Source organism: Seriola dumerili, unplaced genomic scaffold (genome assembly GCF_002260705.1).
Source record: "Seriola dumerili isolate Sdu_G_001 unplaced genomic scaffold, Sdu_1.0 BDQW01000850.1, whole genome shotgun sequence".
NCBI lineage: Eukaryota > Metazoa > Chordata > Actinopteri > Carangiformes > Carangidae > Seriola > Seriola dumerili.
Window position 1 is genome coordinate 319,241 of NW_019175105.1, and position 18,191 is coordinate 337,431.

The 18,191-nt window shown below is 47.8% G+C and overlaps 2 protein-coding genes across 4 annotated transcripts; one reads left to right on the forward strand and one right to left on the reverse strand.

Annotated features, from left to right (window-relative positions):
* Positions 1–1,826: 1,826 nt before the first annotated feature.
* LOC111237305 (nucleolar transcription factor 1-A-like) lies at positions 1,827–12,323 on the forward strand. 3 transcript variants are annotated; one of them, XM_022766347.1, is made up of 20 exons: positions 1,827–1,961; positions 4,358–4,456; positions 4,884–5,059; positions 5,443–5,526; positions 5,617–5,772; positions 5,855–5,919; positions 6,440–6,560; positions 6,892–7,002; positions 7,312–7,439; positions 7,621–7,762; positions 7,854–7,895; positions 8,069–8,182; positions 8,265–8,423; positions 8,667–8,795; positions 8,905–8,990; positions 9,283–9,472; positions 9,690–9,737; positions 10,698–10,835; positions 11,067–11,174; positions 11,856–12,323. In XM_022766347.1, exons 2-20 carry the CDS (start codon positions 4,396–4,398, stop codon positions 11,928–11,930), a joined length of 2,133 nt encoding a protein of 710 aa, XP_022622068.1. In that variant the 5' UTR covers positions 1,827–1,961; positions 4,358–4,395; the 3' UTR covers positions 11,931–12,323. The 3 variants fall into 3 exon arrangements, with proteins under 3 accessions (XP_022622068.1, XP_022622069.1, XP_022622070.1); XM_022766348.1 differs by having other exon boundaries at positions 8,667–8,777; XM_022766349.1 differs by lacking the exons at positions 1,827–1,961; positions 4,884–5,059 and having other exon boundaries at positions 4,384–4,456.
* Positions 12,324–12,415: 92 nt separating this feature from the next.
* fastk (Fas activated serine/threonine kinase) lies at positions 12,416–17,116 on the reverse strand (the record flags this gene model as incomplete). The annotated part of the gene is made up of 10 exons (XM_022766400.1): positions 12,416–13,514; positions 13,760–13,874; positions 13,957–14,659; positions 14,743–14,834; positions 14,953–15,112; positions 15,204–15,420; positions 15,498–15,646; positions 15,761–15,948; positions 16,067–16,391; positions 16,588–17,116. Coding segments are annotated over 10 exons (2,565 nt in total), but the record flags the coding sequence as incomplete, so codon positions are not given.
* Positions 17,117–18,191: the final 1,075 nt, after the last annotated feature.

Here is an 18,191-nt window from a genome sequence, read left to right on the forward strand (position 1 = left end):
ATTGGATCCAGAGGTTCTGGTTGTGAGCTGGTCAGGACAGATCCTGAACCTGAAATTTATTTATTTAATGAGACTTTGTGTCAGGAGGAGGCAACAGAATAAAACTGAAGACTTATTAAAACTGTCTCTACACTGAAGCTCCTTGTTTGTGTTTTTGTTTTATTGTGAAATATGAGCTTTGTGCTCTGCTGCCGGGTCTGAGCCGGACCAGCACTGGCTACAACCACGAGGAAACCACCATCACCAATAAACATGAGGATCAACAAGTTTGTTTTGTTTTCTGTTGATGATCACATGATGATTACATGACGTGGTCAGTTGAAATATTTAACAGACAAATCATTTTTAAACTTTATTACAGACAGAAAAAGTCCATAAATCAGTGACAGATGATCATCACATGAGGGAGTATCAGAGACCAGAGACCCCCCACCCTTCTGGATCCTTTAATCTGTCACGGTCTGTAGTTACAGGCACCCACCTGTGAAATTCCGTCCGTATCAAAATACAAAACATGACTTTTCAAATTAAGACAACAGGAAACTAAACTCATTAATTTACCTTTAACAATGACGTCACTCCGACGTGTCGTTTTAAAGAGATGATAAATGGATAAATTATCGTTTGAAACATGAAAGTATTTTATTTGAATCTGTCCATGAGTGTTTTCATTCGTGAGTCTGAACCTGGTGAAGCTGTTCATCTCTCCAGTCAATTAAAGCTCAGTCACACTTCACTCATTCACATTCATCTGGAAATAAGAGGAAACTCAAGAAGCCCTTAACATCTTCATTAAGGCTTTTTCAAATTAAGGGCTTTAGTTAGTAAAAAACAGATGAAGATCTCTGACTTTTTCAGTAATTCATTTCATCCATAAAAACAGACTCTCCCTGTGTTCAACATCCAGAGCAGCAGGTGGCGGTACACATTCACACACACACATACACACACACGCACACACACACACACACACGCACGCACACTGAGGGCCTTGGGGTCCTGACATGGTTTGTGTTTTATTTATTTTGGGACGAAGTTCATAAAGACAGAAAAATAAAGTCTCTGTAGATTTTTAAAGAAAATGTGTTATTATAGAACTGCACTTTATTAAGCGCGCGCGCGCGCACACACACACACACACACACACACACCTGTGGAGAGTTTCCCCGGAAGACAGGTGTATCGATCAGTTTGATGTATCGATTGATCAGTGATTGGCTCTAACTTCGCGACCCTCTGTGGGAGGGAACGGGTGACTCTGAGATCAGACCCGGCAGACGGTGTGTACTCAGCGGGCAGGATGCCATGTGGATGCGGGCTGCTGTCCTGCAGGATGCAGGTTACGCTGCCGTCTCCGAGCCGCTGATAAGCCGCCGACAGGCCGGGGAGGGAGAGCGGAGCAGCCGGTAGACCTGATGACTTTCTTCATACTTTGCTTCTCCCTCTCGGAGCCTGGAGCAGCCGGGCAGCCGCTCTCCTCCCCGCACCTCCGGCCACAGTTCTATCGGCGGCTGGCCGTCGGGTCCCTGGGCCCCAGTCCTCTGTCTCCCCGCCGGTTCACATCTGGACCCGGACCAGGTTAGAGTCAGGAGGGCGGATTTCCAGAAAAAGGTGCTTTCGCGGTTTAAATTTTGAGCATACTGACTGAAAGACTAATTAAGACAAATTCAATAAATTGTTATTTTTATATGTCAATTAGTTTTAAGCGGCTTTGGCTGGTGTCTTCGCCGCTGTCTCTGGTTTCATCCTCCGCCTTTGTCCTCATGTTTTCCCCCGGAGTTCCTCCCCCTGCGGCGCTGGGCGGAGTTTCATACCGGACTAGACGCTCCTTTTGTCGGATTCGTTTCGACCTGACTCCCCGGGGTTTACGGCTGAAAAAAACACACTTTCAAAGTCCCGAAATAACCCAAGCGACCACAGTGGTGTGCAGTAATAGCCCGGGTTTCTGTCTGAACCACAAGGTAAGTAGTGGGTTGTGATTTTTAAGCAGATTTCTGGGGTTTTCTGATCGTTTGTCCCCGAGTCTCCAGAACATTCATGGCGGCTTCGCAGTGAAGGCTTCTGGGGCAGCAGCAAGTCATCCAGCCCGCTCTGCACCGAAATCATCTAATATAAGAGTTCTGGCAGTTTAATGACCGGCACCAGAACAACATGTTGCCGTTATAACATCATTATTTTTTACAACCAAAGACCAAGATGTCGACGAATTTTATCATTTAAGCAGTTTTGCTAAATAATGCGATTATCAGCTACACGTGTCAAATTGAGCTTCAGCTCGGTGTTTTAAAAACATGTGAATTAATTTCGTGTTTGTATCTTCTAAGTTTTTCTCATAATTTCCACATTTAACCTAAAAAGGTTACCGCTAGCTTGTCTCGAGTAGCTCTTTTCGTGCCAGCGGAAGCTACGTGGTGACTCCTGCCGGAGGACGGACGCCATTACCGGGGCAGCTGGAGCCTGGCGGCCCGCTGCTTTCCGCTAATAGCGACCCCGATAATATTCCCGCGGTACGAACACAGATTCAAACTCGATGTAGCGATGCTAACGTTAGCACACGGCGGCAGATATGTGATCATTAATCAATATTCACACGCACCGGAGACTCTTTGATTGTTGATGTTTAGCTGTTCACAGACCAAACTTAATTTGTACAAACTTAGAGTTAGTCCGGTCTGCTCTCTACCGCCCTCCGTGTCCCACTGACAACACATCAGAAACGGCTCGTATCTACAGTAAGAGCCGCACGGGGAGTTGATTTCAGCCGAACTGAAGAGTTTCTCCTAAAGACTGGAGGAAAAGCTCTGGGTTTATTTGTGAGAACATTTTCTCTGATTTGACAGATTTGTGAACAGAGTCCGGTGAAGCACTCTGACCTGCAGCCTTGAGCTCAGCTCGCATCATTTCTGTTAACCGTTAACTTGAGGGTTTAAGCTGAACATGTTTCACTTGTTCCACTAGAAGGACCGAAACAAACTCCTGATCTTTGCCCTCAGTTTGACCTTGTCAGCGGGCAGCAGTGATACAGCACAGCCGGGGACAGGTCACCTCGGCCCGCCAGTCAGGGTCAGGACAGACGGGGACCAGAAACTGACTGTTTGAATTTAACTAAATGTAAAATCTGTATCATCCAGACAGCTCAGACTAAACTCAAGGCCTCCATTAACCCTTTGTTATTTATAATGTATTTATTTCCCCTGACAACACACATGCACCCAGAGAGCCTTCACTTGTCCTTTTACTTTGAAAAACTAACGCTGTAATTTAAAAAGGCCTTAAAGGAAGAGGAAGTGATTCTGGAGAAAAAGAAATACACCCCTCCCTTCAGTGCCCTTTCAGAAGCTCCGCCCCCAAAATTCATGGACGCACATTACCAAGGCAACGAATGCAGAGTCTTCTACAAAGTGAAGTGAAGAAAAACAAACCATATAATATAAAACGTCAACAACCAACATACGAGCAAACAATAAACAACATGAACACAACACAGTGAAAACTACAGAGAGTTAGTGGTTTAGATTGTTTTTACTAAACTACAGTGACAGGGGAGGACTGCAGGTTTGTAGTTAAGATAACAAGGACGCTAACGTTAACTAGCATAGCATTTTCAATTATGTATCCAACCAAATAAATCCACTTGTGTTTTTAGAGATAAGTGTATTTCTTAATTCAAATTCCAGGTGTACAATGTTATTAACGTTACTAACGTTACTAATGTTACCATTTTGCAGACGATCAACATCAGTCGACATTAGCTCTACAGCTAAAGTGTCAATGTTAGCATTAGCCCCTGATGGCTCCATTTTCTTTGTGCTAAGATGATATTAGCTAGGGTAACACTGCCATAACCAGGACATAATTAAAGAATTATCTTTTAGAACATGAGACTGACTCATGAGACAACAGTGCGACATTCAGCTGAAATGGACCCATGTGATCTATGATGTCGTTAAACAGGAAACTTGTTGCAGTCACATGACCATGAGTCACAGAGAACGTCAGGAACTGATTTAAAATCACCTTGAGACAGTTTTCTGTTGTTGTGAAATCAGTTTATAAGGTTTTATCCCGTCTGTAACCGAACAATCAGCTGCTCTCAAGAGCGGAAACTTTCATCTCCAGTAACTAGTCCCCTCCTCTGTCTTATCTCCAGTAACTAGCCCCCTCCTCTGTCTTATCTCCAGTAACTAGCCCCCTCCTCTGTCTTATCTCCAGTAACTAGTCCCCTCCTCTGTCTTATCTCCAGTAACTAGGTGAACCAGGACTAATTAAAGGAAACAGTGGGTTTAATGGTTTTTCACACACATTCATCTTCTGCAGTATAAAGTTGTATTAACTGTGTGTGTGTGTGTGTGTTCAGAGGAGGGAGGGGGCGGAGTCTTCTCCGTCAGGTGCTGCATGATGAACGGCAGCAGCAGTGTCTCCACGGCTCAGAGCGCCAGGATCAAAAGCGAACCAGGTAACAAACCACATTCATCATCATCATCATCATCATCATCATGTTCAGACTTGAGCCATATCAGTGAGACACATCCTTCATCGACATGAACACACACTATAGTTTATTCTGATTGTCTCACACACACACACACACACACACACACACACACACACACACACACAGCACCAGATGTGGATTAATCGCTGCTGAAAATAGTGCTCAACAAACACTATGTTTCCTCCTAAGACTTTCCACTAATGGAACCATGAATTCAGTGTCAGTTTATTAGGAACACTGAGATAAATGACTCCTGTCAGTGTAACAGTCATCAGGGAGAGCTGAGAGCCACAGGCAGAGGGGGACAGTGTCGAGGGACGGACCAAGGGACTGCTGGTTCGAGTTCGATCATTTTAATAGAAAGCTGTGTGCATGTGTGCGCACGCAGATGACTGGACTAAGGAGGACTGTCTGACTCTGCTGGAGAGGATCCGCAATCTGCTGCCGGACGGAGACGCCATGAAATATAAAACCACAGAGTCGCACTTCGACTGGGAGAAAGTTTGTTTCGGCAGCTTCACCGGAGACATGTGTCGTCAGAAGTGGCAGAAAGTCTCAACTGAGGTACCAGATCCACACCAGATCCACACCAGATCCACACCAGATCTACACCAGATCTACACCAGATGTAAACCAGGTTTACACCAGATCTAGACCAGATCCACACCAGGTTTACACCAGATCCACATCAGATCCACACCAGGTTTACACCCGGTTTACACCAGATCCACACCAGATCTACACCAGATCCACACCAGATGTAAACCAGGTTTACACCAGATCTACACCGGGTTCACACAAGATCTACACAGGTGGTCACACCAGATCCACAGCCGATCTACGCCTGGTTTACACCAGATCCACACTAGAGCTACACCAGATCTACACCGGGTTTACACCAGTTCTACACGTTTATCACGTGATGTCAGAACCTGTTTGTGTTTCAGGTTCGTAAATACAGAACGATGACAGAACTGATCGTGGATGCCATTGAGTTCGTGAAGAACCCATACAAAGGAAAGAAACTGAAGGTGAGACTAAACCAGACTGCTGATCCTGGATCTGCTTAATGAAGTTAACACACAAACATTATGTGACCTCTCTGACCTCTTCCTGTTCAGACTCACCCAGACTTCCCTAAGAAACCTCTGACTCCGTACTTCCGCTTCTTCATGGAGAAACGAGCCAAATATGCCAAAATCCACCCGGAGATGAGCAACCTGGACCTGACCAAGATCCTGTCCAAGAAATACAAGGAGCTGCCCGAGAAGAAGAAGGTGATTTATTTATTGTGAGGCGGTCTAGAAAGTCCAAGTTCAGGTCTCATTCTGTAAAATGTTTTTCTTTATTTTCCTGCAGCAAAAATACATCACAGAGTTTCAACGAGAGAAAGAAGAATTCGAGAAGAACATGGCTCGATTCAAGTCAGTTCAATGCTTCAATAACCTTCATTAGCCTTCATTAGCCTTAGTTAGCTTTCATTAGCCTTCATTAACATTCATAAGCCTTTCATTCATTAGCCTTCATTAAAATTCATTAGCCTTCGTTGGCTTTCATTAACTGGGTGTTAGTTAAGTCAGTAAACTAACTCTAAACTAACTAAACACCACTTCAAATAAAGTGTTACCCTTTGAAGCAGTGATTATTAACTGGAGCCCCCCAGCCGGACCTCAGCCGGACTTCAGCCGGACCTCAGAATATAATGAACTGAGAGTAGGGATGACTCAGATGTTGTTGTCTCTCGTCAGTAAACTGAGAATCTGCAGTATCTGTCATCAGCTATTTCCTGTCTGATAATATGAAGAAATAAAAGCCTCATTAGACCTAAATAAATAATTCTTTTAATTTAAAATTTTAAAGTGCGTGTTCCTGCTGACTGACTGTGAACCCTTCAGAACAAACATAGCATATGCATTAGCAAGGCTAACGTCAGTTGACCTGCAGGGAGGACCACCCGGAGCTGATTGAGGAGAGGAAGAAGTCGGACCTGCCCGAGAAACCCAAGACCCCCCAACAGCTATGGTACAACCACGAGAAGAAGACCTACATGAAGCTGCACCCTGAGGTACGTACACCGCACCCTGATCTGAGGGGGGGCCACACACCCAGTCCTCCTCAACTGCATGAGAGTGTGGACAGATGTGAACAGATGTTGTGATGTCAATAATAATATATGATATACCAGACTTTCAGCTCCAGACCCTGGACCAGACCATAGCTCCTGCTTTACTGGTGTGGAGGACCATGTTTTGCCGTCTTGGTTTGTTTGTAATAACGGGGTTTTGAACAGGACCCGGACCTGAACTAAAAGCTACAGATCAGTGATCCTGGTCTGGACGAGATGAAGTGGACTACAGGTGTAAGGGTAACCTGACCCACCTGTCTGTGTGTTTCAGGTGAGTCAGAAGGAGCTGAAGGAGGCTCTGAGGAGACAGTGGTCCCAGCTGTCTGACAAGAGGAGACTCAAGTGGATCAGCAAGGCCCTGGAGCTCCAGAAGGACTACGAGGTACCAGACCAGACTGTACTGAATCAGACTAGACTGAACACTGACCCCGACTGAACTGGACCACACTGGACTGAGCTGAACCAGAGACCAGGTTCTCTATGGGATTCACTCGGGTCAGGTCCATATTACACCCAGGATCAGGATCATTCTGACTGGGATATTTCAGATCCTTAGAACCCGGAACAGGACAGGATTCTGGAGACCAGGTTCACCAGAGAGATGTTGATGTGTTGATTTTGTGTGTGTGTGTGTGTGTGTGTGTGTGTGTGTGTGTGTGTGTGTGTGTGTGGTGTGTTGTGGTGTGTGTAGGACAGTATGAGAGCATATCATGAGGCTCATCCAGATGTGAACTCAGACGATCATGTTCGGTCTGTCCTCACCAAAGCAGAGCGGCAGCTGAAGGACAAGTTTGACGGACGGCCAACCAAACCGCCACCGTGAGTCCACGAAACCAAGTTAACGAGTGTAACACTAACGAGAAACAGAGGGGCTAACTGAAACAGAGAGGCTAACAGAAACAGAAGCTAACAGAGGCTAACAGAAACAGAAAGGCTAACAGAAACAGAAAGGCTAACAGAAACAGAAGCTAACAGAGGCTAACAGCTGTGTGTCTGACAGGAACGGTTACTCTCTGTACTGTGCCGAGCTGATGGTCAACATGAAGGATGTCCCGAGCACTGAGCGCATGGTGCTCTGCAGTAAACAGTGGAAGATGATGACGCAGAAGGAGAAGGACATGTTTCAGAAACGCTGCGAGCAGGTGAGCATCAACATGCTGACACGCCAACAGACAGGATGTAGTGATACCTGTCACACCTGCTCATCTCACCTGTCTGTCTGTGTCCGACCAGAAAAAGAAGCAGTACGACATTGACCTGCAGAGGTTCCTGGAGGTATGTCAGCATCAGCCATCAGCTGATGATCCTGCACACACACACACACACACACACACACACACACACACACACACACACACACACACACTCTGGGCTGATGGGAAAAGGTCAAACATTCAGACAGTAGAAAAGATGCAGTAAAAATGAATGATATCGGCCTGTCTGTTCAGAGTCTCCCGGAGGAGGAGCGAGACCGAGTCCTGACTGAGGAAAAACTGGGCGGGTCCAGATTGGGAGGGGGCGTGGCCGCTAGCCCACACAGAGCCAAGTCTCCTTCTGTCAAGGTCTGAAAGCTCCTCGAATTTTATTAATGCATCTGGAATCATCTCTGACAGTAAATTAACCTGGAGGTGATTTTCACTTCAGGAGCGGTGTCGGGAGGCGGAGCCAGAGCCGTGGGTACCTGCTGGAACGCCAAAAGAAAGACGGGATGGGAAGAAGACAGCAAAGCTTCCAGAGACGCCAAAAACAGCTGAGGAGATGTGGCAGCACAGTGTGATCGGAGACTACCTGGCTAAATACAGAGTGAGTGTGATTCTGTTTATCTACAACTTAAATGTTTTCATTAGTTCATTAATCAAAACATTTAATTAGAAAAGTCTCAGTCAGAATTAGTGACATCACAGAACTGTCAGAGCAGATGTTAACCAGGCTTTTATTGTGAAGGAGCTGACAGTCCACAGAACTGGGTCTGAGTTTTTTGTAGGATCAGTCAGTGAAATGTTTAACGGCCTGTTGGTCGACTGCTGGTCGGCTGTTGGTCCACAGAGCGACCGCAGGAAGGCGCAGGCGGCAATGGAGGCGGCCTGGAAGTCCATGGAGAAGAAGGAGAAGATTCCCTGGATCAAGAAGGCGGCCGAGGACCAGAAGCGTTACGAGGTTCAGTACCAACCTGTGGTCAGTGAGCCACGCCCCTCCCCCCACACTGCGCCCCCCCTCCCCCACCCTCACCCCCCTGGCTCTCTGGCTCTGTGTGTGTGTTGTACTGACTGTTGGTGTCCTGCAGAGGGAGCTGTTGGAGATGAGGGCTCCACCCGCAGCTCAGGGTCAGAGGAAACCCAAGTTTGATGGAGAACCAAAGAAACCTCCAGTGTGAGTGTGATCAGGACAGATGTTGTCCAGCTGTGATGTCACACGGCAGGAAGTTGCAGCTGATGTTTAAACAGCAGAAACTCTTCATCACTTCTTTTGATTCATTTAAAGATCAGCTGTTGTTCACTTGAGATAATGAAGTGATTATTAAATGATAAATATCAGTCGATGAATGAAGCAAGAAGAGTTCAGGTCAGAGGTCAACAGTGTGTTTATTACTCCTTTTAAACAGACAATTTAAAGACTAAACGGGCCTATATTAAGCCACGCCCCCTGTCGTTTCATCCAATAGGAGCGGGTATCAGATGTTCTCGCAGGAGCTGCTGACCAATGGCGAGCTGAACCACTTCAGCCTGAAGGAGCGGATGGTGGAGATCGGGAAGAGGTGGCACAAACTGAGCCAGAGTCAGAAAGACAAGTACAAGAAGCTGGTGGAGGAGCAGCAGGTGGAGTACAAGGCCGAGCTGGAGGCCTGGGTCAAGGTGAGCTGCTGCTCAACGGCACTGCGGCACTCAGAGCATCACACTGTTATAATGAATTAGTGATGATGGACTGATTACAGCGCCCTCTGGTGGCGTCACCTGGTTACAGCCACTAAAACTACAAAAGTCACATGTTGGATAAAAACAGAAAACGATGATGATGATGATGATGATGATGAGGAGGAGTTTCACCTCCCTCCCTCTCTTCTTCTTCCAGTCTCTGTCTCCTCAGGATCGAGCCGTCTACAAAGAGTTCTCCTCCTCGGTGAGTTTCCTCTTCTGTTTCTTCCCACTAAGCTAACATAATATTAGCATGAGTAACTTAACTAAGCTAACACAATATTAGGATGAGTAACCTAGCTAAGCTAACAGAATATTAGCATGAGTAATTTAACTAAGCTCACATAATATTAGCATAAGTAATCTGAACAAGCTAACATAATATTAGCATGGGTAACCTTACTAAGCTCACATAATTAGCTTAATTCTCCATAACCTAATAGGGCACAAGCTAACATAACATTAGCAGGGTTTAACAACCAGATAGACTACTGAGATGTCAACATTACATTAGCACGGCTGACTGCTAAACTAATGTTACACCTCAACAAAAGTTTTACATGTATTTTTTTTTTACTTTTGTGATGATGTGTAATTTTAGGGCTGAAACAATGTTTATCTGCAATATGTATCGTTATTATTATAGTATTGCAAAATTAAATAAAGTTGTAAAGTTTTAATAAAATGAAGGCGGAACTACTGGTGCAGCTGCTCGACGAACAACAGTTAGCTGTTAGCTGCTAGCAGAAAGTTGAACTGGTTACCAGTCAGCTGCGCCATTAATTTATGCATTTTGGCCTGTGAGATATAATAAAACCTGTGTCCAGATGGTGGACCTTCACTGCCGTAAACTGTTTATTTACATATGCACAACTCGTTTCTACTAGACTCAGATTGTGTGGTGACAGGGTGTGACTAATGAGGCATATTGTTAGCATGGCTAAGCTAACGTGGAATAATACTGAATGTATTTGTGCAGAATGGGTCGTCAGAACTATTTTAATCTTAATTTTATCCTTTAAAGGAGAACCTGTACTGTCTAAGCTAATGTAACATTAGCATTGTTACAACAATCCTTCACAGGCTAACTGAATTAAGCTAAGTGACTCTGCAGGTTACTGGTAGTGTGTCAACTTGTTTGTTTGTTTGTTTGGTCCTTGGTCAGAAACGTCGCAGCACCACTAAAGCTCGCAGCAGCCCCGGAGCTAAAGTCCGTGTGACGGCGAAGGGGAAGGCAGTAGGTTCGAGAGCCACAACACCGGGGGTCGGGGTGGGCAAGAGGGCCATGGCGTACCGAGCCAAGGTAACACACTACACAACTGGACACACACACACACTCTCTCACACACACAAACACACACTTCACAACATGCGAACACAGAAATGAAACATAAAAATATAAAGTTTATTTCTTTTAATTAATTCAGTCCTTGTTAACCAGTCAGTGTTGGTCATCTCTAACGACCTTCTGTGATTGGTCGGTGGAGGGTGGTCTGTCAGGCTGTGCCACATAAACCTGCCTGTGTGTTTACAGCAGGATATGTCTGACACAGACGAGGAGGAAGAGAAGAGTGACTCCTCCGACTCTGATGAAGATGACGAGACGTCAGGAAGCACAGACAGCGACGATGATGATGATGAGGTGACGGCTTCAATCTGTGATTGGTTGATTGGATTAATAAAAATGATTGTGGCACTAAAACATAAATATATTACACACATATGAAGAGGTTTAAACCTTTAAGATTTATCAAATAACTCACTACAAATATAATCTATGAATAAATTAATGGATTATAATATATTGATTTGTTCTTTAAAACAAATTTAAGGAGCTTTTTAAGGGCTGAAAAACACTTAAATGTGTCTTCTGTCCTTAAAGCCATCTCCTTTCAGGTAATAATAACTTTTAATGTTATTTGGTAAAATTTAAGTTTTTTTTACCCCTTAAAGACTTTAATAGAAGACTAATAAAAATTACCAAATGACATGAAATCATCCCTGAATTCTAATGTAAATCACTGAATTCAGCTTCTTCAGTATAAATTAAGGGAAGTGGTGACTTGAATGTTTTATAAACACCTTAATCTATCACAGTTACTTTAGCCTTTAATAATTCCCTTATATTAACCACTTAAAGACCATAATGACATTGAGGGTAAATTAATGGAGTTGTAAGGTAAAAGTTCAGACTGTTGGTTGATGGGAGTGGACGACTACAAACACGTCACAACAACCCAGAATCACCATGGCAACCATCTTGTAACAGCTGAGCAAACACATTCCACACGAGTTAACTTGAAGTTTTTTGTGGTTTCCTCAGAACGACGACGAGGATGATGAGGATGATGAAGATCAAACGTCCTCTGAGGAATCCAGTGACTCGGACTCGGACTAGCTCCACCCCTTCTTCCTCATTGGAGAGGACAGGCTGTGCAGGCCACGCCTCCTCACGTGCCAATCATCCAGGCGGACCAATGAGAAATGGTGACATCACACCGCTGTCAGGGGGCGGAGCCTGATGGAGCATTTTGTTACTTCTGTTTGTTTCTGTTTTTTATTGAGTGTTTGTTGGTTTTTATCTGACGGACGTTTTAGCCGGGCGGAGACGGGGTGAGTTTTTTTTTTTGTTTGTTTTTGTTGACGGTGGGCGGGGTTTGTACAGAGTTTGCAGGCAGAGGGGAGGGGCCTATGGTTGTCATTAGCTACCACTGAGGGAGGAGTCAGTGTTCATCCTCCAATCAGCCGCCTGCCTGACAAAATTATTAACAAATAAATGCACTTTTTCTCACGTGTGTTGTGATTTTTTTATGTGACAAAAACAACCACAGTCTCACCTGTGGACCAGGAAGTCAAAGACGACACAGAGCCAGGTGCGTTGGCTTCAGGTTTTATAGACATTTGAATTAATAGATTTATAGAATATAAACAAGCTTCTTCCCTCAGACGTCAGTCACCTGATACACAAATAAATAATCTGACCTTTGACCCCGACAGCAATCACCCACACATTATCCTAACTGATCCTCCAGGCCTTTGGCACACATACCATGTTACCATGGTAACACTCACCCCTCCTGTCCTCCACAGTCATGTGCACTCAGAGAAAACTACAGTACCCATCGTAATTTTAGAGTCCCACACATGCACCATCATAATCGTTACCACGGTTACCAAACATTATAAAAAGGGACTCCCCCCTCCCCCCTGAAAAAAAAAAGATATGTTTGTTCATTCACACAGTGACCAATCAGATCACAGCCTGAACTCAGCCAACATTACACGTTCAAAGACCAGTTCACCTGCCGACCACGTTCCAAATCTCATCAGCTCACAAGGTCCTTGAACTCAGCAAGAAGATTTAATTTAACCAAAAGAAAAGTTTGACTGAGGTCACGTCATATTTCTATCAACAGGTTTATAGATGAACATAAAGGGGAGTTAACATTCCACAGTTCCATTAAAGCTGATTCTTCTTAAAAAAATGAGCTGCATTCTCGAGCAGAAACCAAATAATAACATGAAACGTTTTAGATCTTCGCAACAGGGAAGAGACTCTGGTGGCTGCTCTGATCCAGACTGAGGGCTGATGTGGAAAGTGGTCTGACAGCAGCAGGACGTCCTGTAGAGAGCTGTTGGTCTGAAGGTCCTCCTGAAACTGATCACTATGATCAGATTATCAATTGATCAGATTATTAACAGATCACTGCGATCACTGATCAGCTGGTTCATAAAACATCAGTTTCTCTCGAGGTGACGTGATGTTTTATAGACAAACAGATTGATAATCAATAATAAAAATGATCATAAGTTGGAGCTGTGATGTCAATGAACAGGTGAATCCTCACAGACGGCACATCCTGTTCTGAACACACACACACACACACACAGGGCGTCATAGTGGCACGTCCAGCAGCTTCTTGTGCAGGTACTGCTTCACCTCCTCGATGCCATTCAGCTTCTCCAGCTCGTGGTACGGCAGCTGAGAGAGAGAGACCACAGGTCACATGATGAGGAGACACTCCGCCTAGCTTAGCACAAAGACTGGAAGAACTGTTAGCCTAGCTCCATCAAAAGAGGAATCACCCTCCAGCTGATTTATACATCAGGTGTTTAGTCAACAGGTGAACACAGGTGTAGAAACAGACAGGAGCAGGTAGTGCTGGACTTCAGACTGATGACCAGCTGATTGATGGTCTAACACATATACACCTGCCCAGCACTGACCTGCAGGATGATGTATCCCAGCAGCCTCAGGTGGCGGTCTCTCATGGCGCGGGAACCGACCAGCACCTCTGAGTTGTGGCAGTAGTGCCACTTGTCGTTGACGGACATGATGACCCTGTGGAGACAAGAACTGGATCAGGTTCTCTGAAGTGGTTCTGGTTCTGTGAGGAGTACTCGGGACTCTGAGGTGGACTGACCTCCGGATCTGTCTCTGGTCTGTGGGGGGGTTGTCGGGGTCAGGTCTGTCAGGGGGGTGGAGCTGTGGCGGTGATGGGGGCCCTCTGTCGGCCCCGGACCCCTCAGGATACGTCACGCCATCATAGAACCCCGGCAGCTCACAGTCTGTCCCCTGGCCCCCGGGGGCCCCCGTCCCCCCCTCATCCTCCAGGATCTTCCCAATGGAAAACTGGAAGAGTGAATCAGGGGCTGCGGCTCCCGCAGGTCCCTGAGCCCCTGGCGGGGCGAGGCCATCGGAGGGGGGGCTGCTGAGCGTGGAGCTGTCCTGGCTCTCCAGCGAGTGCTCTTTAGGCAGGCTGGAGTAGTACTCTGCCGCAGGGATGTAGTAGGGGCCGTAGTCCAAGGGGCCCCCGTTAGTCCCAGGCCGAGGGGGTCCTGAGGACACCGCAGCCCCCGTTGTGCTTCGGATTTGGTGGGGCATGAAGGACCTGGGCTCCATCGCGCCACTCAGAGCCTCACCCACCTGACATGGCTGCTCGCCGCCCTCCTCCAGCGCCGCAAACGGAGAGAACCTCTGGAACTCTGAGGTCACCACGGCAACCGCACCGTCACCCGGCTTGGTAGCTACGCCGACACAGGAAGGAGGAACAATGCTCAGAGCCAGACCAGCTGCGGTCCTGATGGGTAGAACCCGACCAGAACCGTCCATCCACAACACAAAGTCTGGGGAACAGGAGAGTCAGGTTAGAACAGTACTCAGTGTAGTACTCTGAAGTACTCAGAGTGTAGTACTCAGAGTGTAGTACCTGTGTAGTATCCTGGGGCGAGTACTTCATCCTGTTTGTAGTTCTGTTCTCCGACCAGCTGACGTAACGCCTCGGCCACCAGACCTTTGTAACTGAGAGAAGACGAACTGATCAGAACCTGCTGAGATCAGACTGACACCCGTCAACAGATCAGCAGATCAGTACAGGTGCGTGCCCGTGTGCAGGTGTGTACATGCAGGTGAGTGTTACCTGTACTTGCGGTTGACCTCATCAGCGGTCAGAGCGTGGTCAAACATCAGGACCTTGTGGGCGTCCTGCAGCCGGGGTCCGGTGTAGTCACGGTACTCCAGCTCCACCGCGGCGTCCAGCAGCGACAGATACCTCCGGACGATCAGAGCGTAGGGGCTGTCTGTGGGGGAGGGGCAAAGAACAGCTGGTTCAGTGGGAGGACTGGGCGTTGAACTGGATGAACTGGTTGAACTGGTTGTATTGGTACTGACTGGTGACGTTGCTGATGAAGGCGGAGGAGAAGACGCGGTGCAGCACCAGGCCGGGGAAGTGTCCCAGCTGGAACAGAGACATGAGGATGTTGACGGTGGCGAGTGGCGAGCTGAGCGCCTTTAGCTCCACCACCTCCTCCAGCCGAGTGAAGAACTGCTGCTCGCCGGACGGACGGTAGCTCATCCTGCTGAACGGGAACACCAGCTTCTGGATCACCTGAGGACAGAGACAACACACCTGAAGAGTCCCGTTCACAAGCCCTGGAGACCACGTGACGGCCGGCTTGCCCTCACCTTACTGTCCAGGTACTCTGCCTTCTTCACCAGGAAGTCTGCGATGGTGTCGAGGAGGCGGGTCTCTCTTAGTCGATGGCGAGCGACGTATTTGGCGATCAGAGCCATCGTGTATGGTGTGATACTGTCCACCTTCTTCGGCAGCTCCTCTGACAGAGAGTGACAATCAGCAGGTCACATGGTCAGACAGCCGAGTGCTCAATGGCTCCTTACTCTTTTTCTGACAGACAGGTGATCACATCAGCTGACTGATCGAAACTCACCTGCCAGGCTACTGATGAACCTCTCCTGTCTGTTCTGGTAGAACAGGTGAGAGCTGAAGATCAGCTCCAGACTCTTGTTGCTTGCCTCTCGAGCGCATGCCGCCAGCATCTCATCCAACAGCGCCATCTCCTGGTCACGGACGCCACTGACGCTCGCCAGAGTGTGTTTGACCAGGCGCAGGATCTTCCTGGAGACACACAGGTAACATCAGTCTCTCTCACTCACTCTCTCTGTCACACACACACACACACACACACACACACACACACACACACACACACACACACACACACACACACACACACCTGTTGGCAAGCAGCTGTTCTGGGTTTGGAGGCGTGGTGTTGCTGGCGGTGGTGGCGCCCCCTGCAGCAGCAGCAGGTTCCTGCAGCGAGCGCCACTTGAGTCTGTAGTAGGAGAGCAGCAGGAAGAGCGTCTGCGGGTGGCGCTCTCGCTCCAGGTTCTTCTCCAGGCCGGCGAGGCAGGCCTCCGTCAGCGGGTGCTGGCTGCCCGGGTGGAGCTTCATGCTGGAGCTGAACACCATGGACACGTCCTTCTGGTTAAACTGGTTCAGTCTGGACTGAGACTCCGCCTCCAACACCTGGACCACCTGAGAGTCGCTGGGAAGACCTGAACGTGCGATGATGATAACGTGAGTTAGAGTGTGAGACAGGTGAGCTGTGGTGTAATGATGTTATCAAGGCAGGACAGCATCTAGCTTCAGCTACAGGTACGCCGAGACACACCTGAACCTCACCTGAGGGAAGGGGTATAAAGAGCATTAACCAGTCAGAGACCGGTGTTGTGTTTCATTACGGCGACTCACCGAGCGCCGCCACGGCGTACAAACAATTGACGATGCTGAAGTTGTCAAACTTGCTGCAGTCGTTGACGATGGCGTTACAGAGTGTCTGGAAGTCCTGATGGTCCAGGATCTGACGTCCGTCACCGCCCTCAGCTCCTCCCCCTCCTCCTCCTGAGGCCTCGGTGTCGTCCCCTCCGGTTCGCGGCGGCTGCGTGGCCTGCAGCAGCTGCCCGATCTTCTGCAGGGCGACGGGGTAGTGGTTGTGGGAGATCTTGGCAGGGTTCTGGGTGACCCATCGCAGAACCTCGTCAGGCCGCCGTGAGCGCTCGATCAGACGCTTCATGGTGAAGAACGTGTCATAGCTCATCTTCTCGTGGATGAAGTTCCACGTCTTTTTCTTGCTGCTGGGGGCCGCAGCCCCTCCACCTGGAGCCCCTCCTCCGTATGTATGAAAATGGGTGTGGTGCTGGTAGTGGGGGGGCAGTGGGGGCGGGGCCAGGTGGGCGGGCTGCGGGTGGGGGTGAGGATGGGGGTGAGGGTGGTAGTGGTGATGGAAGTGTGCTCCTCGGTGGGAGTCGGGGCGGCCCTGGTACAGAGGGTAGGCGGGGGGAGGCGGAGCCGGGGGCGGGTGGTGGGGGAGGTGAGGGCGTAGGAGGGTACTTGGGCTCAATCACGACAGCCCCGACCCTTCGCCCCTGTTTAACCCCACCTCCTCCCCCACCTCCTCCCCCTCTTCCCCCGCGGTGCTGTAGAAGGGCCGCGGTGCGTTACATGGCAACAGACTGAGCGGTGCGGTGGGGGCAGCAGGGAGGGAGGTGGTGAGCTCGGCTCAGGAGGCGCCACCCAGTGGACAAACACAGCATAGTCTGACAGCCAGGACACCTGGAGGCAACAGGACACCGCTCCTACAGAGAAGGAGAAGGAGAAGAAGAAGAAAAACTTAAATGGTCCACTTCAAAACTTCTAACAAATTACCAGTGGACAATTAAAACCCCACAATCAAAAAGAAAAACATCAACAACAACAACAACAACAACCCACTCCTACCTACAAGTTAAAAAAACTAAAAGCTGAGCTGTAGTGAGGAAGGAGAAGAAGAACAGCTGGATTTTAATCTGCACAAATTCATCTAACTTTAAAATTATCAACAACATCATCAAAATGAGTTTCCACATGAAACATTATAAAAACTGGGTCTGAAGCTCATCTCCTCTGACTTCCTGGTTGAGAAAACCTGGATCTTTAGCCCCGCCCACCACCTGCTGGCTCCAGGTGGACAGGTGACAGAGCAGAGAGCATCAAGATGGTGAGAGGAGGAAACATCAGAGAGACTCAGCCACATGTTTGAGCCTCAGTCAGACACAGACTCAGAGGAGGAGTCTGAGACCAGAACCAGAGACTAGCAGACGGGTCAGAACCGTCAGCACAGTTAGCATCTTTTCAGAACAGTTAGCATCTTTTCAGAATTATTAGCGTAGTTAGCATCTAATGGGAGCTGGTGGAGGTCTGAACAGTCTGAAGGAGGCGGATTGCACAGACTCACTGAGTCATACTGTTTATACAGGAAGTGCCAAAAGCTGCTGAACTACAACAACAAACCAATGACTCACAGAGTCAAACTGATC